The sequence below is a fragment of the Convolutriloba macropyga genome, unplaced genomic scaffold (assembly GCF_964194025.1).
Source record: "Convolutriloba macropyga unplaced genomic scaffold, txConMacr16.3 SCAFFOLD_2709, whole genome shotgun sequence".
NCBI lineage: Eukaryota > Metazoa > Xenacoelomorpha > Acoela > Convolutidae > Convolutriloba > Convolutriloba macropyga.
In genome coordinates, this window is record NW_027453061.1 from 225 (window position 1) to 26,649 (window position 26,425).

At 34.1% G+C, this 26,425-nt stretch overlaps 1 protein-coding gene across 1 annotated transcript; it reads right to left on the bottom strand.

Moving 5' to 3' along the window:
- On the bottom strand, nt 1-26,425 carry LOC142358015 (uncharacterized). Its single transcript, XM_075409488.1, has 3 exons — nt 26,107-26,425; nt 11,039-11,207; nt 1-395 (listed from the first exon to the last, which is right to left on the bottom strand). Exons 1-3 carry the CDS (start codon nt 26,374-26,376, stop codon nt 190-192), a joined length of 645 nt encoding a protein of 214 aa, XP_075265603.1. The 5' UTR covers nt 26,377-26,425; the 3' UTR covers nt 1-189.

Sequence of the window (26,425 nt, forward strand, 5' to 3'; positions counted from 1 at the left end):
GCTTATATATTTTTATTGTTTATATTTAATCCACAGCAAAGTGCTACCCCACCAAAATTAATTCAAATCAATGCAACCAAGAGGCCCGATAAACATTAATGAGCAAATAAAAGCAATTTAACTTGTAAAACAACACCAAAATGCTATAAATTGCTTCCAATCATGCTATATCGCAACCAAAAAAGTGATTTATCCAAAAGTTTGAGTTGATATCTGGCAAATAACGAAGTGCAACTGCGTCCCGTTGCACTCATAGTCATCGATTCCCAAATACTCTGGCTGTATACCTGGACGACTCTGGGCTGTGCACTGCTCATCCCGCTCATCAAGAGTGTTTCCTGGTTGGCTTTCGTTTCTCCACATTCCATCTGGCATCATTATATTCCCACCGTACACTAAAAATTATAACAAATACTTTCTCCCCCCCCCCATCGTCACGTCACGTCACTTTATTAAACACATAAAATAAATAAAAGCAAAAAGCTCAAACTCTGCTGCCGTCGACCAACCACTCCCACCGCAGGTTCTACGCCCCTCATCATTTCTATTTTTAAAAATTACCTGTCATGTGTTAATATGTTACAAGAACCCGGATGTTTCAAATAATATTTATCAAATAAGCAGAGGAGGCGGACAGATTCAAAAAGTCACATTTATTTTGGTCGCTACAATTTTTAAAGTAAATTATTATACTATAAGCTAACAGGGCAAAGTCTGCGACCCAAAACAAACTTGAATATGGTCTCGTACAAGGGATCTAGACTATAGAGACCAAAAGAATGACATGGAACCATAATTCGACTGATTTTGTTAACCTTGGGCCAGATCGAACAGACCCCGAGGCAACACACGGGGCGGGACCAAACAGACCAAAATATGAAAAGGGTCCAAATCAAGTTGCACAGAATCCTCGACCGAAACATTTTACAGACCATGAGCTTTGGTCGCACCCCGACATCCCCGACCACAGATGTCCCCCGACCACGGACCTCCCCTGCGTAAAGGACGGAATACAGCGTTACAATCTAATTGACATGGTTGTACACGAATGGCTCAAAAAGTGCTCTAAGAGTGGCTGTGTACACAACCTACGATTTTTTGAACTATACTTGCTATATTTCGTCAGTACTTTCTACATCAAAGTTTTCTTGCTCTATTTGTTCATTCAGACGTTTGTAATTCGATTCCACAAATTACGTGTGGATTACATTTCTGCTTTTCCCATAGGATTAACAATTTTAACAGCAAGGAAGAAAGTTTTTTGAATAAAATTTGTTGATTCGCTGCTGATTGCAATAATTTTTTTCAGGTAACCACACCTGAACTTGTCCAGGTGACAATTTACCTGATATACAGTTCTGGTTTGTTTCATGTGATTTTACACCTGAAATCATCCTCCACTTCCGGTTACCAGAACACTGCTCAGGTAAAATTACCTGAAATTTTTTTAGAGTAACCAAAGTCGCAACCTAAGGGTAGCTCACAAGGGTAATTAAGTGCACTTGATTTTTACTCACATTCGAGTAGATATCAGTAAAAATTTGCATGGCAAGAAATTTTTCAAGTAGGCAGTAAAGAGGGCTGATGCGTTCAATTAATTGTTGAGGCTTTTTGTCGTACTTTTTTGAAACGTAGTACATTTCAATGCAAATATTTGTTTTTCTACAAAAAGTTGATCTGAATGCACTTATTTGAAATTTTTTAATATCGACGTCCCACAGTTGAAACAACAAAAAAGTTAATTATCGAAATGATTAATCAATTTTATGGGTCTAGGAAGAGAACCCTAAAACAACACCTACTTTTTAAATAGGAAATAATACCCTACGGAAGTAACCCCCCCGGAAGTAAACCCTTATGTTAAAACTAAATTTCAGTCAAGATAATTTGATGGCTTGTGATAGAGGCATATCAAGTGTGACAATCCGCTACGACATAGAAAAGACCCGAGAATGAAGTCCTAACACGATAGAAGCGCAGCTCGTTTTTGGTCAGGAGGGATTTATCCCAGTGGGGGTATTTTCCCTATCTAAAATTAAATGGGGTATATTTTCGTGTAATTTTTTCCGAAACGGATTTTTTATTCCACTACTCGCATGAAAATCAATATAATACATTTAATTTTAAAGAATCAATTCTCACCTTTTTAAATAAATATTCTTAAATGTAATTTAGCCGAGGATTGAAGATTGTAATTGTAGGAGATACGATTATTTGCCCCCCTGTTTCACATAGAGCTAAAAGAGCTTACATAATAACGCACTTAATGCCTTTGAAAGGGCGCAATATTGTAAAAAGTGTACGGAATAAGTAATTTTTTCCTCGGACCGGGCAGAAAACGGTAAAGCTATGCAGATCAAACGACTGATATAGAACCATAATTCTACTGACTTTGATGACTCTGGACAAGATCGAACAGACCCACGGCAAGACAGTGGGCAGGAACAAACAGACCAAGATACGAAAAGGGTCCAAATCATGTTGCACAGAATGCTCAACCAAAACATTTTATAGACCATGAGCTTGGGTTGCACTTCAACGTTCCCTGACCACGGACAAAAACGGTTTCAGTGCGGGCCCTCATCTTGCGTAGGGAAGGAATATAGCATTACAATCTCATTAACATGGTTGCAAACGGCTGGCTCAAAAAGTGCTCTATGATTGGCTGTGTACACAACCTACAATTTTTGAGCTATACTTGCAATATTTCGCCAGTACTTTCTACATTAATGTTTTCTTGCTCTTGTTGTTCATGCAGACAAATGTTATTCGATTCCACAAGGTAGGTGTGAATTACATTTATGCTTCCTTGCTACTAAAATTGTTAATCCCATAGGATTAACAATTTTAGCAGCAAGAAAGAAAAATCTTTTTGAAAAAAATTTGTTGTTTCGCTGCTGATTGCAATGAAAAAACTATTCAGGTAACCAAACTTGAACTTAATCAGGTAAAAATTTACCTGATATACAGATCTTGTTTTTCTTCAGCCGGTTTTATTGCCGAAATCAACCTGCACTTGCGGTTACCTGTATAAAGTAGCAAAAATTTGCATGTCTAGAATTTTTGCAAGTAGGCAGTAAGTAATAAGGATTGGTTTGTTCAATTACTTGTTGAGGTTTTTTGTCGCCCTTTTTTGAAGTGAAGTTGAATTCTATGCAAGTATTTGCTTTTCTACAAAAAGTTGATCTGGATATACTTATTTAAAATTTTTTAATATCTACGTCCCACAGTTGAAACAACAGAAAAAGTTAATTGTCCAAATGATTAATCAATTTTATGGGTCCAGGAAGAGAACTCTAAAACAACACTTATTTTTTAGATAAGAAATTAAACCTTGCGGAAGTAACACCCCACTGAAGTAAACACTTGTGTTAAATTTGATTTTCAGTCAAGATAAGTTGATCGCTTGTGATAGTGGCATATCAAGTCTGACCATCCGCTAAGGCATAGACATCACCCGAGAGTCAAGGCCTGACTCAGTAAAAGCGCAGCTCGATGCTAGTCAGGAGTGGTTTATCCCAGTGGGGTTAATTTCCCTATCTAAAATTAAATGGGTGATTTTTTCGTGTAAGTTCTTTTCGAAACGGATATTTTATTCCTTTATTGGCTTGCAAACCCATATAATACATTTCATTTTAAAAAATCAAATATCGGCTTTTTGAATAAATTTTCATAAATGTATTTTAGCCGAGGATTGAAGAGTGTATTTGTTGGAGCTAAAAAAGCTTACATAATAAAGCACTTAATGCGTTTGAAGTGGTCAAAATATTGTCAAAAGCGTACGGAATAACTAATCTTTTTCCTCGGTCCGGACAGACAAGGGGTATAGACTATACAGATAAGAAGACGGATATTGAACCATAATTTGACTGTCTTTGATGGCTCTGGGCAAGATCGAACAGACCCCGAGGCAACACACGGGGCGGGACCAAACATACCAAATTTTGAAAAGGGTACAACTCAAAAAGGACAGAATTCTCGACCGAAACATTTTATAGACCATGAGCTTGGGCCGCATCCCGACATCCCCCTACCACGGACGGCCACCGACCACGGACGTCCCCCAACCACGGACGTCCCCCTGCGTATAATACGGAATACAGCATTACAATCTAAATGACATGGTTGTACACGAACGGCTCAAAAAGTGCTCTATGAGTGGCTCTGTACACAATCTACATTTTTTTGAACAATACTTGCAATATCTCGTCAGAACTTTCTATTTTAATGTTTTCTTGCTCTAGTTGTTCATGCAGACAAATGTTATTCAATTCCACAAGTTACGTGTGAGTTACTTTTATGTTTCCTTGCTGCTAAAATCGTTAATCCCATACGATTAACGATTTTAGCAGTAAAGCGAAAAGTTTTTTGAAGAAAATTTGTTGATTCGCTGCTGATTGCAATAATTTTTTTTTCAGGTAACCACACCTGAACTTGTTCAGGTGGCAATTTACCTGATATACGGTTCTGGTTGTTTCAGTTTGTTTTACACTTGAAATCATCCAGTACTTTCGGTTAACTGAACACATTTCTGGTGAAATTACCTGATTTTTTTGTAGTGACCAACGCCTCAACATAAGTGTAGCTCACAAGCGTAATTAAGTGCACTTGATTTTTACTCTTATTCGAGTACATAGCACAAAGTTGCATAGCTCAAAGTAGCACAAAGTTGCATAGCTAGAAATTTTTAAAGCAGGCAGTAATGAGGATTGATTCGTTCAGTTATTTTTTGAGGCTTTTGCCGTACTTTTTTGAAGTTAAGTACATCTCTCTGCAAATATTCGTTGTCCTACAAAAGTTGATCTGAATATAATAAATTTAAATTTTTTAATGTCTGCGTCCCACGGTTGAAAACTCCAGGAAAAGATACTTATCGAAACCCTTAATCAGTTTTATGGGTCTAGGAAGAGAACTCTCAGAAAAACTGCTTACTTTTTAGATAGGAAATAAAGACTACGGAGGTAACCCCCACGGAAGTAAAACCTTTTGTTAAAATTGAATTTCAGTCAAGATAAATTTGATGGCTTGTGATAGTGGCATATCAACTCTGACAATCCGCTAAGGCATAGACATGACCCCGAGCCTAACTCGGTAAAAGCGCAGCTCGTTAATAGTCAGGAGGCGTTTATCCCAGTGGGGGTATTTTTCCTATCTAATATTAAATGGGGGATTTTTTCGTGTTAATTTTTTCCCAAACCGATATTTTATTTCACAAATCACTTGAAAATTCATATAATACATTTAATTTAGAAAATTCAAATTTAACATTTTTGAATAAAACTTCATAAATGTAATTTAGCCATGGATTAAAGAGTGTATTTGTAGGAGATGCGATTAATTGCCCCGATGTTTCATATAGAGCAAAAAGAGCTACATAATAATGCACTTATTGCGTTTAAAGTGGCTGAAATATAGTCAAAAGTGTACGGCATAATTAAATATTTAAGAATTTGAACACATTTCATCACATTGAGCCCAAAAATTTTATAGTTTTCATCTCTTTTCCAGAACAGACCAATAAATTCCGGAGATTCTCAGCGAGTAATTTGATTTTATAATGGCCCTTTTATTGGATTTTTATTGGCCCTCTCACAAAATTTCAGCGTATTACTAGGTAAGATTGTCACGGCTGAGTTTTTTAAAAAATTTCAGCGCATTCAGGATCTTTCTCTCATGATTTCAGAGCATTGAGTTTGATTTTTTCACAAATAATACTCTAAAATGGCTCTCCAAAATTGACTCGGAGTTAGAAAACCCGTGTCAAAATGACCCTCGTGATTACCCCTTAAACTGATGTAAGAGTGGGGGGAGGGGGGTAATTGTCTACGGGGGGAATGGATGGAATTTTTAGATTTTACCCCCAAAAATTACCCCCCAAAAAGAGGTAAGATTAGGGAGTAGTTTTAGTGGGTAAAACGATGTATGCTTAGGGGGTTAATAGGGAGTAAGTGGGTAATTGTTAGATTTCACCCCCAAAAATTACTCCCTCAAAAAGATTAAGAGGTAATTTTTTTAGCTTTTTTTTGGGGGGGGGGTGAAACGACGTAAGATAAGAGGGTAAGGGGAGTGGAGTACGGGGGGAATTGTTAGATCCCCCCTAAAATTAGCCCTACCCCCAAAAAGATGTAAGATTGGGGGAGTAATTTTAGGGGTGTCGCAAAAAGTTGATCTTACCGTCTTCGTAGCTTGCAAATGTTGTCCCGCTTCAGTGCTGATATATAGTACATGATAGAACTCGTCTTTTCTATCTGTTCAGAGATATTTTTCTGTTACTATCATCACTGGAGACATGTGGGTATTGATTTTGATCCAAAAGTTCAAACTTTACTTTTTCAAGTAAAAATTGTTATTGATCGATTTTGATAGCCATCCAATCAATTAAAAGGTTGTTCTATAGCAGGAAAAGCACTCCTCCTGTGGGTAAAACATGCGTAGTTTAAGTTTATAAGTTTGGGTCAAAAACGTTTGTGCCTTAAATCAATTTTTCTCTCGAGCCCAAAAGAAAATTTTCCTAACAATTTTTTTATTATAAAAATTGCCCTTTGTTGACACTTTTGGTACCTTATGCTCTCCTGGAGCATCTAGCGATTGACTAAAAGTTGTTGAAATCAAATCGATGTACGATAGTCGTAAAAATATTGCCCCTTCTACAGTGCTCATAAATATCACAAGATAACGCACGCTGTAATTTCTGTTCAGGGATATAGGTTCCGTTCGCATTACATTTCTATAATTAAAGACATGTGGGTATTGATCTTGTATCAAAACCCAAACTTTATTTTTTCAAGGTGAAAATTTTAATTGGTAACATTTGTTAGCCTTCCAATCTTTTAAAAAGTCGCTGTTTAGCATAACGGTACTCCTGCTGATGGAAGCATGTAGTTAAAATTCAAAATCCTTTTCCAAAATGTTTCATCGTAAATTAATTTTTCGAGCCTAAACAGTACTTTTCACGTCAACCTCACCTTCGATAAGGTATTTCAGTTACTCGTATAAAAAATCGTTCTAATGGTTCTTTCTGCACAAAATTATTGTGCATAGGTCGGTAAGCACTACAAAGTTTCAAAATGTTTTCCAGTTTTAGTTATATAAGGCCTTAAAAAGTTTTTCTCTCTCCTGAAATAAATCATTTCACTCGCTCCAATTACATTGAAAAATTTGGGCTCAAATGTCATGAAAACAAATAGAAGAAACAGAATCAATAAGCAAAGCAGGAACATACGATTAACTGACACAGAAAGTTTACATTACGTTTTGCGTAGCGATTAAATGACGCTAAGTTTGAAAGTTTGGGTCAAAAAAGTTTTGGTGCCTTAAATTAATTTTTCTCTCGAGCCCAAAAGAAAATTTTCCTAACAATTTTTGTAATATAAAAATTGCCACTTATTGATCCTTTTGGTACGTTATGCTCTCCTGGAGCATCTAGCGCTTGACTAAAGGTTGTTGAAATCAAATCGATGTAAGATATTTTCACATCAACTTTACCTTGGATAATGTATTTGAGTTACTCGTATAAAAAATCGTTCTAATGATTCTTTCTGCACAAAAAAATGAAAAATTGTTTTAATGGTTCCTTCTGTAATATTTTTGTGCATTGGTCGCTAAGCACTACAAAGGTTCAAAAAAGCCTCAAATGGTTTCCAGTTTTAGTTATATAATGTCTTGAAAAATTTTTTTCTCTCCTGGACTAAGTCATTTCACTCACTCCAATCACATTGAAAAAAAATGGGCTCAAGTGTCATGACCAACAGAACAAACAGAATCAATAAGCAAAGCACGAACATACAATTAACTGACACAGAAACTATATTTTACGTTTTATTTTCTTATTAAACGGCTAAAAGGCATTGATTTACTGTCAAAAAATTGCTCTTTCTGAATACTTTTATGAGCATTGCACTAACGCGCATACTTTTCAGAAAAGTTCCCATCTAGACAATGGTGCGAGATTTTTAAAATTGCCACTTTTTTGATGTCCAATAGTCAAACAAATAGTGTCCCACTACAGAGCTCATTTAAATAGCAAATTATAACTCTCGGCATAAGATCTGTTCTGGGACATATGTTCAGTTACCGTTTTTACAGCTACCGTTAAAATTCACCGTTCAGTTCAGTTACCGTTAAAATTCAGAAACTTGGTTCCAAAATTTTTAGTTAAATTTAGTTAAAGTTACTCGTGTAAAAGTTACTCGTGTAGTTCGTTCTGTACACAATTAATGAGCATAGGTTATTAAGCACTACATAGGTCCAAAAAACCTCAATTTATTTCCAAACTTAGTTATATAATGTTTTATAGCATTTTTCTCTATTGAACTAAGTCATTTCAATGACTCCAGTCACATTGAATAAGAAATAGAGCTCAAATGTCATGAAAGACAAGTGGAGGTAATAAGCAAAGCAAGACCATACCTAAATGACGCAGAAAAATTATCTTAGTTTCGGTGTAGCGAGTCAATCATGTTTTTTGCTGATTAAATGGGTAAAAGTCATTGATTTCCTGTTAAATGTCGCCTTTTCTAAAATTTTTCTATGAAAAACGAACTAATTGTTAACACTTTATGGAAAAGTTCTTATACAGAAGATTGTGAGATATTTTAAAAATTTCCCATTTTTGACCGTTTAGCCACGTTAAGGCCTCCTGGAACATGTAGCGCTAGAGTAAAAGTTGTTGAAATCAAACCGATGTACGAAAGTTATACAATTATTACTCCCCTACCGTGCATATACAAAGCACATGATAACGCTTGCTTTACTTTCTGTTCAGGGACAAAATTTCCGTTAGCATTATTTTCATTGCAGACATATGGGTACCAATTTTGATCCAAAAACTCATACTTTTTCAATGATGAAAATTGTAAATGGCCAATTTTGTTAGCTTTCCAATCCTGTAAAGGGCCGTTCAACAGCAGAAAAGCACTCCTATCGAGGGTAACACGTACGTTATGAGTTTAAGAAATGGTCCTAAAGCTTTATCGTCTTCAATCAATTTTTCTCTTGGCGCCATTAATCAACGCCATAAACCTGTACAATATTAATTTAATCGTAAGTAACTTTTCAAACACTACAAAAAAGTTCAAAATCAAAAAACAGTGGATCAAAATAATTTGAGCGCTTAGCGTAATTTTTTCAAACCCGCAGTTTCTTGTTCTGTGTTAAATGAAGACATAAACAACGCGCTCAATTTTCTTAAACCCTGAATATATGCTAACTTCGCTTCCTCACTTTTCAAAAAAAAATAATTGGAAAAAATGAAAAGCGTCGTCGCAGCCACAAAACTTTCTTTCAAAGGACCAACTCCTACTACCAAGACAAGTAACCCCAGAAAGTACCTAAAAACTGCAATTAGTCAATTAGCTACTTATTTAAAAAAGCGGAACTCTAATAACAATTTTCTCTAAACTAATATTGTAAAAAAAATTGCAAGTTTCGTGACTTTTTGTCATTTCTGCGAGCAAACACAACTGTTCCACAACTGTAGTCACTTGTTAAAAAAGATCCAGTCGATCGATAGGAGTCTCTTCAATTAAAACAACAAATCAGAACAATGGACAAAAAGTGCTTAAATAGCCTATGTGTCAGCAAATTAGTTGAAAAACCTCCAAATCAGCAAAAAACTCATCCATAGTAACAAAAAGTCCAAAACAGCAAGAAAACAGGCTTAATATTGATACTTCAGCCACTTAAATAAAAAAATTATTTATATTGAAACAGATTATAAAAGACTCACATGAACTAAAAATGTTCCTCGTTTACAAAAAATTGGTTCATACCTTAATTTCTCGCTCTCTTTGGAAAAGTGATGTGAACTAAAAGCACTCTATTTTCCACAAAATTTCCACAAAGATCAAACCACTTCAAATTTTTTACACGTTTTTTTTCGGCTCTAAATTCACTCCAGAAGAGCTCGTTAAAAAGATACCTCTCCAATACGCGCTTCTTCGATATGCCAAAACCGAAAAACATAAACTCTCATCGGGTCGTGAAAACAGAAGATATATCCCTCTCGACATATTGAAAAACACTTCTGCATTAATCATTTCGAGTCATTCATAATTCCTCTTCTGCGTTGCAAAGACCAAAAATACCGCAATATAGCGACGCTCAAACTACAATATTTTGCTTAAATAGTGATTGGTATTTGATTTTTAAGGACCCTCAATTAAATGTTTAAGTCTCCATGTCTTCTTCATTTTGCCAATGCAGTTGTATTAATTTTTTTGTTTCTACGTCTACACCAGGTTGAGGTGCCAGACGAGAATGGCTTTTGATGAGACACAAATGCAACGCACACGGTGTGCTTCCAGACCAAAATTACAGGGTCTGGGACTTTGTTGGGCGCACAATAGTATGATCAGAGGTCAATTTGGTCTGGGGATGGTCTGATCAGAGGTCACTTCCGGATTGCGCCTCAAACTGGGACGTATACGGAATCTTGCGAGCCCCGTTATCGCGCTCCGTGTGCATTCCAATCCTCTTATGATGCTGTTAAAAACAATCGGATGATAGTTCAATGGAAAATGACAGTCTGTGGATTTAGATTAAATCTCAAGGGAATCGAAAATTGAATTATCATGACAAGATTGTTGATAAGATTGTTGGCGAGAGTCCAGATATGTTAAAACCTGTAAGATTTTATTGGGCAAATTGGGATCATATTGGGAAAGAAGATCGGTCTGATCTTGTTATTTGTCCAGGTTGCTTATTTACAACTATTCAGCAACGAAACTAATTCTTTCTAAGATATTTAGAGGTATTTTTCGACCAAAAAATCCCAAGTTTTAATCAACAGCACAATGAGGAATTTGCATATGTTCGTAATATGAGCTAAGTTTTATTTCATTGTGCAACACTGTGCTGAGGCCGGATTAGACACAATTTAATTAAGACATCTAATTAAGATCTGTCAGCGAGTATTATTCAAATTCAATATAATATTCAAGCATAATCACAATTGGCCACTAAACATTTTTGAGCTATTTCAACTTACATATATTATATATTATTATATACATAATTATATATATAATCTTCAACTTACTGCCAAAAAATTTCCGATCTTTTCGGATTTCTTCATTCTTGGGGCTGAGGGTTCCATTTAAACTCAAAGGTGCTGCAATGTCTCGCTTCCACATTGTCCAAAATCCAGCTTCGGTGTCGTTAGGAAGACCTTTCCCGATTGCCCAGTTCAGTACAATGGAAAGGTCGGTCTGAAAAATCCGTTACAAAAAATGTGATGGCGAAAAAAGAGTTCGTTTAGTGCTTACCTGATCAGGAACAGAAAATATCAGTTACCTGTTTAGGATAAGTAAGAAGCAGCCATTTTTTATTCCTTTTTTTTCAAACAAGTTATGCATCCTTCTAATAAATTAAGGTGATGCATTTCCATAAATGGAACAAAAATTTTCTTGTTGATATAAAAAAAATTAATGAGCTGTTGCGAATGATCGTGCATCTTAGTCAGAGCATTTCGTGAGACCGCATCTCATCACATTTTGTTCGACAAAAACTGAAGTTCACTTTTAGAAGCATCATTATCTATTTTTAGTTTGTAAATTGATTAACTCCTGAGTAGCTGCAAACCGATAGTGAAGCTATTACTGGTTCTTCTACAGTCCAAGATGTGGTACTTTTTGTGATCTATTAACAATTATTTTCTTTCTATGGCCAATGAAAAATCAAACCGGACTAGCGGTCTAAGTAAACTGAGATTACTTAACCCAACAAAAGAGCATCAATAAAATCAATTTACATTTTTTTTCAGATTGCTGCCATAATAGAGAACGAATTTGGTGTTTGAACTTATTTTACACTTCATTTTTTTTGTTCTCATCGCCGCTTCCTGATTGCCTCTACAACATATTCATTTTTTTAATAGAGCATAATCGCAATTGATTATATCCAAAAATGGGGAGCCGATGATTATTATTTTTATGAACACTTTGAGTTAATACAATAATTTAGAATTTAGTAGTACTTTTTGTCCTTTTTTGTTTTTCTTGTGTAATCACTTGATCTCGCTATTGAGATTTTTTGTTGGCTTTCTGATTTCGCAATCGCTTTTGACGTTTTCAGTTGTTATTTTGCATAGTGCGTAACTCTGAATCTAATTCTTTTAGAATCTTTTGAGTTTCTGAGGGCTCGGATCTGTAAAAGGTGATTTGATTGTTTAATTGGCTTTTAAACCTCGTGTCGGTTTCAAAGAAAATTTTGTTTTCTGTCAAGTTTGTTTCTCTTTCTAATTAAAAAGTTTGTTCACCCTAAGGCATGTCATATTGGTTCTCTAAGCAATAAAGAATTTACTTTAGAGTTTATAGTTGCTACTTTAGGGATCATATAACTCCACACTATTTGAGTGTTTTTCGTTTGCTCATATTAATTTTTTGTGGTCGCATAACTTAGAGTCCCCATTGATAGTTCAGCCAAGTCGCCCACCTTTTGAATGAGGATGTAGTGAACTTTTGTATTCAGTTGATAGATATTGATCTTGTACTTTGAGATTATTTCTTTTCAAAAAAATAAGGGGTTTTGTAAATTTGTTTCCTCATTGGTTGAATTCTTTGCTGCCCCGTAATATCGTCCTACTAATCACAAGTCAGGTAGATTTTTGTTGAAAAACTGAAATTTGATTAAAATTTTTATACTTTAGTTGATAAGCTTTAAACTCTTAGACTAGTTGTTTCCGAAAAAATATATTAGAAATTTGACCTTTTTTGTTGACATTAGTTGTATGAAAACAATTGTATTAGCTTATTGTTATTTTTTTGGGCTTTTGCTTGCTTAGCAAGACACAAAGAAAGATCAATTTTGATCATCTATGAATTAAATAAAAATTAAATTCAGAAAAAGTGATAAAAATAAATTTTTTGGACTTCCATAATACAAAACTTTGTAATTGAGGTGCGTTTAGAGAATTCTAATTTATATGATCAGAACCTTGTCTCGGTTAGCAAAAGTATGAAGACAGCAGATCGGTTAAGGATTAGTGAATGAAAAAAAGTTTCAGAGGTTCTAATATCTTTGAGTCAACGTCGTCTCAAAAACCTCTAAACAGACTTTCATTAACCGTGGCCTGCTTTTTCCGTAAAAATTATACCTAAAATACAATAAAAAAAACAAAAATTCAAATGGACTGTTTAAAAACTGAACAAATTGTAACTAAATTAAAAAATTGCGTTGGTTCGGAAAATTCCGATTTGAAATCAAACTTCAATTTAAGAAAAAACTTTTTAAATTTATTGTATATGTTTGTTTTTAATCGGGAGAAGCTACTTAAATAAAAAACAATTGAAACTAAAATTCGTTCAGTTGTTTTACCGTCTGTTAAATTTTCTAATGTTTCTACTTTACTTAAAACTGAAAACATTAATTGTTGCAGACAAAGCTGAAAAAAATTATTGAAATTCTGTTTATAAGCATTTGTACTGAGTCGGTTACGAAGATGATAGAATGTCCAATATTTTGAACAAATGAGGAGACAGAGTAGACATAAAAAAAAACAAAAAACTAACGATTTGCAGCTGAAAGTTCAGATGTTTTTTTTTCGATAAAACTGATGCTCTATAACCCTCACTTTATATTTTTTTTTTGCTAAAGTAAGGACAAAAATAAGTTATTTACCTCATTAAGTGACCAATGATCTAATTTTTTGCTAAAAAAGCAATTGGTCCAACACGGTAAGTATAGGTTGTAGTTTAGTAGCTATGGTTAACAGAAAACCAAAAGGTGATAGAGTCTAATATCAACAAATTTTCCCAAAATTTGCCTGTTTTTTTTTTCCAAATAGGACCAGAAATTGACCGCAATTTTCTCGGTTCCACGTTTGACGGGTTTTCTAGTGTTAACTTGAAACAAATATAGCGATGAGCTGAAACTGACTGAAAGAACTTTAGTTGAGCATATGGTTGCTTCCTCCACTAAGTCGAGTCGACTAATTAAAACTATTAATCAGTAACCGGAAATACACTTTAGTTGTAGAAACCACCATTTAATTTAAGTACGTGATTATATCGAATCATTTTCAAGCGACTGTAGTTGTTTGAAGATCTGGGGCTGATCCTTCGTAAAGCCTGCCAGGCCTCAGTTGTAATAAATGAAGCTCCTTAAGAAAACGGTTTTCATATCAACAGAGCTAATTTTTTTTATTATTTTTTGGTTTTCTTAGCTAATTACAAAGCAACTCCGGTTCAATTTTCACAGCAGAAACCTTACCTAGTTAACAGTCTCTTCAATTCTTCATTATCAGTTCATTTCCTAAAGTTTCACCATATTTACTTATTGTTTCGATAGTGTTTCTGGAAAAACTACTTTGGAATAAGAGTGCAAAATGACTTCAAAATTTTAGTGCCTCACCAGAAGTAAAATAGTGTTTTGGGCCGTTTTTGGACCAATAAAGTTAAGGTTCAAATTTTTAAATGACATCGTGATGACCATTAAAACTACAAAAGAAAATCTGAAATAAAAAAATCCCAAAAATTTACTTTTAAGTTCAGTTTGCTTATAACTAATTAATTTCTCATAATCTAAGGATCCGCGGTCAGCCTAACACTAACAGCTCCACTTCAAATTTTAAGCAAATTTTGCACGAAAACACCTTTCCGCAGTACGCTTAAACGATAACTATTTTTTCCAACGGAATGTTTCAAGTTATCCTTTATGCCGCGCGAATCTATTAGAAATTTGCGGGTGAATATATTTTTAAAAAGCACAAAATTGACTTCAATGCCTTTGAAATGTCAAAACACTTTAAGTTGCAGTAACCTCACCATATTGATTGATCCGATCTTCTCCGTTTGTCCGTATGTGCCCCCATAGTTTACTGGGTGCATATTTTTTGCACGACGCACGTGCAATATTTGTACACAATGATTCACAATCATTCAATATTCAACACACATTTCTTTTTTTTCTGTACAGTTGCTTCTTGACCTTCATTTTTTAAACGTTTGAAGCAATTTCTTGTGCATTGCTAGTTTTAAACGTTTGCACAATAGTTCATAAGCAACAGATTCTGTAACAAAGTTCTAATTGTAAATATCAAAAATTGTAAATTACTCCTGTAAATATCCTCCTATAATATATTCCAATCATGATGATGACTGCAGAAAAGTTTAAAAGTTATTCAAAAGCGGATCTTTATAAAATTTATTGCAAACTTTATCAAAAGTTAGAAGAGAAGGACAGTCTTATCGCCGACCATTTGGTAACCGTGAGTGAATTCCTTAAAAAATTGACACAGGTAACATCTACTTCAGCTATAATAACACCAACGATTAACACGAGTGCAAAAAATGACGTTTTTGTTCGAAAGTTTGAAACATTAAAGATCGAGAAAACAGAAAATTTTTTAATTGGTAGTAGTATCATCAAACACCTGGAAAGAGATCGGACATTTCCTCAGGACTGCAGTATACAAGCTTACCCTGGCTCGACGACAAAGTAAAACTGCAATTATTACAGGGTTACGATCAAAAAGAGATGAAAACAGTCATTTTACAGGATGGGACCAATGCTATTCTAAAACAAACAAGTGATCATTTAGAAACATTATTCTCAGATTACAAAGATCTTGTCTCTGCAATAAAGGAAAGGTTCAGCCCAGAAACATTGGTATTGACGGAAGTGCCTCTTTTAAAAAAATTGCCGAAAAACGAACAAAAAACAACAAAACTTACGAATTCAATGAAAAACTGCGAGAGTATATTACACAAGAAAACACTGAAGAAATCAAACCACTTCCCGTCTGCAACATGTTGAGTCAAATGGCAACGCTCTTTTACGATGATATAAATTTTAATTTTCAGCAGGGAATTCCGTTCAATAAAAATGCAGTTTTAAGTCATTTTCTCTTAACTTCTTGTAATCTCATTCGTTTACAATTTTTGCAGTATTCTCAAAGTGCATGCGTGAGTAGGGCTAACGATTACATACCATGGAGGCAAACACATCGTTATACAAATGGATTTTAGCTGCAGTTTCTGTTGTTTTTAAGCTATTTTGCAACGTGTAATGGTTTATAATCAGATATAACCAAAAATGGCAGTTATTCGACTCATAGTTATACTATGTGTACTACTCATATCCTCCGATAGTTTTTCAGATTTTTTTTACAGTTTTCCTTATGCATCTCGAATACCTTCATTCAAAGGAAGCTCTAACAGCAAACAATGTGCTTTAACATCCATATTCAACCTTTCCTTTTTCTTGGTTGTTATTTGGTACCTTCTACTAAAAAGTGGCGATATCGAAACAAACCCTGGACCAGTTTTGCCATTAGCACTTATGATGAAAAAATTAAAATTATCTGATTCCAGAATAAAAATTCTGCATCAAAACGCCAGAAGTTTAGCAGGACAACATCTGCTGTTGAAAAAACTCATTCAGGACATTGGTTACAACTGCATATATGCGTTTAGTGAAACATGGTTGTCACAAAACCATCCGGAACAATTTTGACATGTAGATAAGCAAAACTTTGACTGTTTTCGAAAAGATTGCATCCAAACAACAAAAACAAAAGGTGGTGGTATTATAATGTACATTCCAAAATTATTAAAAGCTCGTCTCCGCGATGATCTCAACTGCTTTCCGGATATAAATTTTTAAAAGTTTATGGGTTGTGTTGAGCATAAAAAAAATAAATGTGTTTTGAATTTATCATACTGTCCGAAAATATAATTGTAAAGATGTTTTTGGAAAAATTGGTCCCGGAAATTGATCTTGCTATGGCTGAAGGAAAAGCTGTCATACTTGCTGGAGACTACAATTTAAACTATTTTGCAAAGCGCTACAGAAGTCTGCTACAATCTGTAATATCTCCTAAGATCTTAAACCAACGAATAATGATACAGCTACAAGAATGACTAACTCATTATCGATTTTATCATAGCAGACGATTACGAAACAGCCATAGTAGCGGATACGATTTTGAAAACTGATCATTTTGCAACAATCACAGTTTTTAAATCTGTGATGCTAAAATCAAAAACAATAAAGAAAAAAATTTGACAAAAAAAGATATTCAGCCAAAGCCTTCCAAAGTTTTATTGAACATTCAGACTGGAGACACTTTTTCGGTGCAGTGACAGGAGATATGATGTTACTAGAATTTCAAAGAATTATTGAAAGAGCATTAGCACTACATGCCCCAATTAAACCTGTTATATTAGAACAAATAAAACAAAATTTTGCTTCAAGAAAAATGGCTATGTGAGGAAACAAAAGGACAGTTTTCAAGAATTAGCGATGATAAAACTAAAAACGATTTAATTCGTCAAAAAGAAAAACAACTTTTTTTAAGTTTTGTGGAGTTAAACAGTGAAAAAGCCAGATGGAAAATCATTCAAGATCTTCGTAATGAAGAAAAGACTCAATTATGATTTCAATCTTTTTAAAACAGTTTTTGTGATAAAATAACAAAGCCCATGGAAATTGCAAATCTTTCAAACTACAGATTTTGCACTCTAGGAGAGTTCATTGGCTTGCAACAAACGAACAACGTTCCTCCTCAAACTGCTCCGAGAAAGTGCTTCAAGTTCCGATATAAAATAACCAAGGAAGCGAATGTGCTCATAGATTCATTGAATACAAGTAAACCAGTCGGTCCTTCAAAAATGACAGCTTGGACAATAAATTATGCTAAAGCAGCGCTAGCGGAACCACTATGTTATCTGATTAATCAGTTCATTACAGAAGGAAGATTTCCAGAAATTCTTAAAAAAGCTTGTTTAACTCCGCTCTTCAAAAAGGGAATCCCGAAGACCCACTCAATTATAGACCTATTTTTTATTCTGCTTCGTCAAAAACTTTTGAAAAGGCGTTCAGTTAACAAATCACAGTTTCCAAGAAAAGAAGCAATTATTGTCTGCTAGTAAATTTGGTAATAGGAAAAAATTTCAACAATTGATGCTATCCTGAAATTGACAGGACAAATAAGATTGGAACTCAACAAGAAAAAAATTTACAGGGGCGTTTTTAGATCTTTCAAAGGCTTTTGATTCTATAAACCACAAAAAATACGGATACTTGAAAAAATAGGTTTTGAAGAACATGCTACCAATTTGATAGAGAATTATTTGAGTGAAAGAACGCAAAGAGTTGTTCTGAATGGAATTGAATCAGATTGGATAAGTTTGAAATGAGGAGTTCCACAAGATACTATTTTAGGACCTCTATGATTTAACATTTACGTCAAAGATTTAGCAAAGATTGAAGAAAAGTATTGCACAGTCGTCCAGTACGCAGACGACACTTTTCTTTACATCCGACACTTGTGAAATATCGTCAAAAACAAATTTTGAACATAACATCTCAAAAATTATTGATTTTTTTTGCAAAGTCCCAGTTAAGAGTGAACAAACAAAAAACAGATTATATTGTTTTCAGCACCAGGAAGTGGTTAACAAATAGTGATCTGAATATCGACAATGAAAGAATAGCAGAATCAAATAGTGTGAAGTATCTTGGCGTAATTATTGATAGCAAACTAAAATTTGATGGAGAAGTGAAAAAAATTCTTCAGAGAATGGCTTGTGGAATAAAAGTTTTGAATACACTAAGTAAAAGTTTACCAGAGAAAACGAAAATCTTATTACTTAATGCCATAGTAATAAGTCATCTATATTATTACGCTCTAATTCTGAAAGGTTTTCAAAGGTCATTACTCACAACTTTAGAAAAACAATTGAGTTGGAGAATAAAATCCATTTTTAATAGGAGAAAATACGATCGGTCTACAGATCTCAAACTTCGCAACAAATACTACCAGTTTCTTTTCTCTTGAAATTTTCTTGCTCAAAATATTTTTTTTGCTTACTCAGCAGCGATCTTCCAGCATAAAAAATTGAACCTCTCTCTACCAGAAGAATAAAACAACATAACAGGTCAAAAAAGTAACGTTCGTTATAAGAAAGAACAATGAGTTTTTAAGTGATTTTTTTTTGCACAAGCCATTCCAATTTATAATAGTCTGCCTTCTAATATTAGACTGAAAACAACATCGAAAGCTTCCATAAAAAAGAACTGAAAAAATAATTTTGGAAAGAATTTTTGAAGGACCCGAAAGTAACTGATATAAAAGACGACATTGAGAGCATTAGATTTTAATTTAATTTTTTTATCTTCATGATGTACATATAAAATTGTGAGAACATTTTATGCTCGCATTTTAGGCCATTTTTTAATAATGTAAGGTCAAATTTTTAGTTAAGTAATTTAATGATTTTATAATTTTACATAATGTTATATTCTTAACTTTACATTGCCTCTTTTTCCATTTGCTTTTTATACTTATGTGTACCAGAGGAAATTAACAATGTTTTTTTTATAATTTGATATGTAATGGTACGTGCTCTATAAAGGGTGGGGTTAAAAAACTTACTGGGGGCACAAACGGAAACGATCCGATATATCAAAATGCAGACAACTGTTTTGTGTGGGGTGGCGTCCACGTTCTGTTAATTATGATTGTGTCAATGTTGAAAGTTATTAAATAGCGACTGCCCGTTCGTTTTAAGTCCTTCTGCCAACTTTTCAGTAATTCTGTGAGAGCCACTATTAACAAACAGCATGAGCCATCTAGACGTGAAATATGAGACTGAATCATTTGGAATAGGTAATAACTCAAAAACATCAACTGTAAAGTTGGACACCACCCAGGTCGAGGTTTGCGTTAATGATCAGACAGTTAGAAACGCACGGGGGGGGGGGGTGTAAATTGCGTTTTTGATTACATGGACGAGCATCATAACAAAGTCTGCCTACATGAACGAGCTTCCTATTCAGAGTCTGCCTAAATTCTGATCATTAACGAGCTAAAGTCTGATCATTAACGAGCTAAATTCTGACCAATAACGAGCTAAAATTTGATCATTAACGAGCTAATTTTTGATCAATAACTAGCTAAATTCTGATCATTAACGACCTAAATTCTGATCATTAACGAGCTAAATTCTGATCATTAACGAGCAAAAGTATGAATTAGGTTAAATACTGTCGAAAAAAATCTACAGTTGAACTAACGAACAAATTTTTGAGATTTTCCAGTTTTTTTTGGGTGTGTTCCCCTCCTCCTTCTCTCAACCAGGCTGGGGACCGGCTACGGCGGAGTTACAAACAAGCAACTATTGGAGAATTGAGCAGAGCACTAGCTAAAAAAACTAGGCTCGAGAAGCTCTCTCCAAAACAGAAACACTAAACAAACAAAGTAAAATAACAATAAAAGTATAATAATGTCAAATATAAAAATAAATAAAATAAAGATTAAAACCAGAATGAAACAAGGAGGTTCGTTAATGTGCGATTGCACATAATGTTCCAACTATTCTCATTGTCGAATTTTTTTCTATTTAAGCTAAACAAAAATTTCTTTTTGCAGCTGGACCCACACAAAAAGTGGGACTCCTCGGTTGCTTTTGGTTAGTTTTCGACAACTCTTAAAGATCGAGGAGAAAACAGAAAATTTTTTAATTGTAAGTAGTATCATCAAACACCTGGCAAGAGATCGGACATTTCCTTAGGACTGCAGTATACATGCTTACCCTGGCTCGACGACAAAGAAAAAACCGCAATTATTACAGGGTTACGATCAAAAAGAGGTGAAAACAGTCATTTTACAGGATGGGACCAATGCTATTCTAAAACAAAAAAGTGATCATTTAGAAAAAATATGCTCAGATTACAATGATCGTGTCTCTGCAATAAAGGAAAACTTCAGCCCAGAAACATTGGTATTGATGGAAAAGCTTCTCTAAAAAAATTGCCGACGAAAAAAACGAACAGACAAACATCAAAATTTACGAATTCAACGAAAAACTGCGACAGTATATTAAACAAGAAAACACTGAAAAAATCAATATACTTCCTGTCTGCAACATGTTCAGTCAAATGGCAACATACTCTTTTACGATGATATAAAATTTAATTTTCAGCAGGGAATTCCGTTCAAAAAAATGCAGTTTTAAGTCATTTTCTTTAAACTTCTTGTAATCTTATTCTTTTACAAGTTTTGCAGTATTCTCAAAGTGCATACGTGAGTAGGGCTAACGCTTACAAACCATGGATGCAAACATATTGTTATACAAATGGATTTTAGCTGCAGTTTCTGTTGTTTTTAAGCTATTGTGCAACGTGTATTGATTTATAATCAGATATAGCCAAAAACGGCAGTTATTCGACTCATAGTTATACTATGTGTACTACTCATTTCCTCCGATAGTGTTTCAGAATTTTTTTTACAATTTTCCTTATGCATGTCAAATACCTGCATTCAAAGGAAGCTGTAACAGCAAACAATGTGTTTTAACATCCATATTCAACCTTTCCTTTTTCTTGGTTGTTATTTGTGCCTTCTACTAAAAAGTGGCGATATCGAAATAATCACTGCACCAGTTTTGCCATATGCACTTATGATGAAAAAAATAAAATTATCTGATTCCAGAATAAAAATTCTGCATCAAAACGCCAGAAGTTTAGCAGGACAACATCTGCTGTTGAAAAAACTCATTCAGGACATTGGTTACAACTGCATATATGCGTTTAGTGAAACATGGTTGTCATAAAACCATCCGGAACAATTTTGGCATGTAGATAATCATAACTTTGACTGCTTTCGAAAAGATTGCATCCAAACAACAAAAACAAAAGGTGGTGTAATTATAATGTACATTCCGAAATTATAAAAAAATTCGTCTCCGCGATGATCTCAACTGCTTTCCGGATAAAAATAATTAAAATTTTATGGGTTCAGTTGAGCATAAAAAAAGAAATGAGTTTTGAATTTATCATACTGTCCCGAAAAAATACTTGTAAAGATGTTTTTGGAAAAATTGGTCCCGGGAATTAATCTTGCTATGGCTGAAGGAAAATCTGCCATACTTGCTGGAGACTACAACCTAAACTATTTTGCAAAGCGCTAGAGAAGTCTGATACAATCTGTAATATCTCCATATGATCTTAAACAAACGAATAATGATACAGCTACAAGAAAGACTAACTCATTATCGATTATAACATAACAGACAATTACGAAACAGTCATAGTAGCGGATAAGATTTTGAAAACTGATCATATTGCAACAACCACATTTCTTAAATCTGTGATGCTAAAATCAAAAACAACAAAGACACAAATTTTTGACAAAAAAACTTTTCAACCGAAGCATTCCAAAATTTTACTGAAAATTCAGACTGGAAACACTTTTACGGTGCAGTGACAGGAGATAAGATGTTACTAGAATTTCATAGAATTATTGAAAGAGCATTGGCACTACATGCTCCAATTAAAACCTGTTTTATTAGAACAGATAAACCAAAATTTTTGCTTCAAGAAAAATGGTTATGTGAGGAAACAAAAAGACAGTTTTCAAGAATTAGCGATGATGAAACTAAAAACGATTTAATTCGTCAAAAAGAAAAACAACTTTTTTCGAGTTTAGTGGAGTTAAACAGTAAAAAAGCCAGATGGCAATTCATTCAAGATCTTCGTAATGAAGAAAAGCAAGAATTCAATCTGTTTTAAACAGTTTTGGTGATAAGATAACAAAGCCCAAGGAAATTGCAAATCTTTCAAAATACAGATTTTGCACTCTAGTAGAATTCATTGGCTTGCAACAAACAAACAACATTCCTCCTAAAACTGCTCCGAGAAATTGTTTCAAGTTCCGATACAAAACAACAAAGGAAGCAAATGTGCTAATAGATTAATTGAATACAAGTAAACCAGTCGGTCCTTCAAAAATACCAGCTTGGGCAATAAATTATGATAAAGCAGCGCAAGCGGAACCACTATGTTATCTCTTTTATCTGTTCATTACAGAAGGAAGATTTCCAGAAGATCTTTAAAGAGCTTGTGTAACTCCACTCTTCAAAAAGGGAATCCTGAAGACCCACTCAATTATAGACCTATTTCTGTCACTTCTGCTTCGTCAAAAATTTTTGAAAAGGCGTTCAGTTCACAAATCACAGTTTCCAAGAAAAGGGGCAATTATTGTCTGCTAGTAAATTTGGTTATAGAAAAAAAATTTCAACAATTGATGCTATCCTGAAATCGACAGAACGAATAAGATTAGAACTGAACAAGAAAAAAAAGTTACAGGGGCGTTTTTAGATCTTTCAAAGGCTTTTGATTCTATAAACCACAAAATACTGTTACGGAGACTTGAAAATATAGGTTTTGACGAACATGCTACCAATTTGATAGAGAGTTATTTGAGTGAAAGAACGCAAAGAGTTGTTCTGAATGAAATTGAATCCGATTGGATAAATTTGAAATGAGGAGTTCCACATGATACTATTTTAGGACCTCTATTTTTTAACATTTACGTCAAAGATTTAGCAAAGATTGAAGAAAAGTATTGCACAGTCGTCCAGTACGCAGACGACACCTTCCTTTTTTTTACATCCGACACTCGTGAAATATCGTCAAAAACAAAACTTGAACATAACATCTCAAAAATTATTGATTTTTTTTGCAAAGTCCCAGTTAAGAGTGAACAAACAAAAAACAGATTATATTGTTTTCAGCACCAGGAAGTGGTTAACAAATAGTGTTCTGAATATCGACAATGAAAGAATAGCAGAATCAAATAGTGTGAAGTATCTTGGCGTAATTTTTGATAGCAAACTAAAATTTGATGGAGAAGTGAAAAAAATTCTTCAGAGAATGGCTTGTGGAATAAAAGTTTTGAATACACTAAGTAAAAGTTTACCAGAGAAAACGAAAATCTTATTACTTAATGCCATAGTAATAAGTCATCTATATTATTACGCTCTAATTCTGAAAGGTTTGCAAAGGTCATTACTCACAACTTTATAAAAACAATTGAGTTGGAGAATAAAATCCATTTTTAATAGGAGAAAATACGATCGGTCTACAGATCTCAAACTTCGCAACAAATACTACCAGTTTCTTTTCTCTTGAAATATTCTTGCTCAAAATATTTTTTTTTGCTTACTCAGCAGCGATCTTCCAGCATAAAAAATTGAGCCTCTCTCTACCATGAGAATAAAACAACATAACAGGTCAAAAAAATAACGTTCGTAAAAAAAAAAGAACAATGAGTTTTTAACTGATTCTTTTTTTGCACAAGCCATTCCAATTTATAATAGTCTGCCTTCTAATATTAGACTGAAAACAACATCGAAAGCTTCCTTAAAAAAGAACTAAAAGAATATTTTTGGAAAGAATTTTTGAAGGACCCAAAAGTAACTGATATAAAAGATGACATTGGGAGCATTAGATTTTACTTTATTTTTTAATCTTCATGATGTACATATAAAATTGTGAGAACATTTTATGCTCGCATTTTGGGCCATTTTTAAATAATGTAAGTTCAAATTTTTAGTTAAGTAATTTAATGATTTTATAATTTTACATTATGTTATATTCTTAACTTTACATTGCCTCTTTTTCCATTTGCTTTTTATACTTATGTGTACCAGAGGAAATTAACAATGTTTTTTTTTTATAATTTGATATGTAATGGTACGTGCTCTATAAAGGGTGGGGTTACAAAACTTACTGGGGGCACAAACAGAAACGATCCGATATATCAAAATGCAGACAACTGTTTTGTGTGGGGTGGCGTCCACGTTCTGTTAATTATGATTGTGTCAATGTTGAAAGTTATTAAATAGCGACTGCCCGTTCGTTTTAAGTCCTTCTGCCAACTTTTCAATAATTCTGTTAGCGCCACTATTAACAAACAGCATGACCCATCTAGACGTAAAATATGAGACTGAATCATTTGGAATAGGTAATAACTCAAAAACATCAACTGTAAAGTTGGACACCGCATATTTATTCACACTTTTTTGAAGGAGACCCCCGAGTCCAAGGGAGGGTTTACTGCAAACTGTTTATGCTACCCTTACGCAATCTATGTAACCAGCTAGCAGAAGTGCATCACGTGCACGAGATCACAAGAGCTGCTATTAGCACGTTTAATTTATGGAGCAAAGGTTGAATTTTTCTATGTTTTATCTATTTATGGTGCAAGTTCATCTTAAGTTATATTGTTGATTTCGTAATTAAGTTTTGTTCATCAAATGCTTTGTAGTTGAGACATTAAGTGATATGCATGTCATTGCATCAGACAGCTAAAGAGTTCAATAGAGATCCATTACATTTGAGGAACAAACATTGGCTCTTGTTATTCGCTCGATCAAATCATCAGCGACTTGCGCGCATTGAATGATTTATGGAGTAAAGTTGAATTCTTAATGACCGCAATTGTTAGTTTTTCTTAATCAATTTTCGCTTTTTACTTTAAACTTTTGATAGATCTTAAAATCGGTGAAGTATATAAATTTGAGTTTTCTGAGGCAGAAAGTTAGCTACAAAAACATCAGCAATAGCTTCCATAAGGTTTATCGCTAAGAATATTTTAAATTTCAATAAGTCCTTTAAATGATTAAGAGACTAACAGTTTCGACGAGATTGTTAGTCAAATAGAATAAAAGGAAGAACGAGGCCAGCGTCAAGCTCGAGGACCTGGCTGTGATGATGGGGTTTTGTTGGTACTTATCAACAGCAGCATCAAATTTGTGTCTGTCAAAACGACATCGAAATATATTGAGCAGAACAAAACGGTTAGACAATCTAGATCTGACAGGTTTGTCATTCTTTTAAAGGTTGAACAGTTTTGAAAGTTGGATGTGTTTTAGAAACAGTTCTGATAATTTTTTGTTGGCAACGGTTTGGCAAATCGGAAGTAAGTTCTTTTTGTCACGTCAATTTGAGCATTACTAGTACTAATATCTTCAAAGACAAAGTAGAACATACCAACTATGATTTTTCAACCCTAAATGACCGACTCAAAATATAAACTGATTAGCGCTTATATCAGAAGCGTAATGAATATTTTGAAGAAGCTACAGTGATGAAAAGATTTGAAAGAGTTAGATTTATTTATAATTGATTGGGACCACAATGTTTCATTTAATGATATTCAATTATACTGAATTTTGTGTTCCAGAAAGACAAATATACTCTTTTAAAATTGCAACTTGTTTTTTATCAAATTAATCAGTTATGACAAAACTATTGGTTCGAGCATATAATAAAATAAGAAAGCGGGCGCATTAGTTGCGCTACATCAAATTTGACACTCACTTTTGATTCGAGGGATGGAAGCTCCCCGAATTCATATTCTAGGCACAAATTTTCCGCAACTTCGGCACTCACAAGTCCCTCTCCCAATTTGGCCGAGGAGAAACAGGTGGGTTGAGAAATTTCAGACAACAAATCCAATCCCAGTTGGTCACATCTTTCTTTTTTCCAACTTTGACCGTGCACTGTTGTCGTTGTTAGTACAGTAACAGTCAGTGCTAGCCAGAGATTTCCAGCAGCCATTGTCATCTGATTTAACAAGAAAGTACACATTTTAAAGTCTGCTAGTTTCCTTTACCACCTGGAAATTTTGCGATCATAT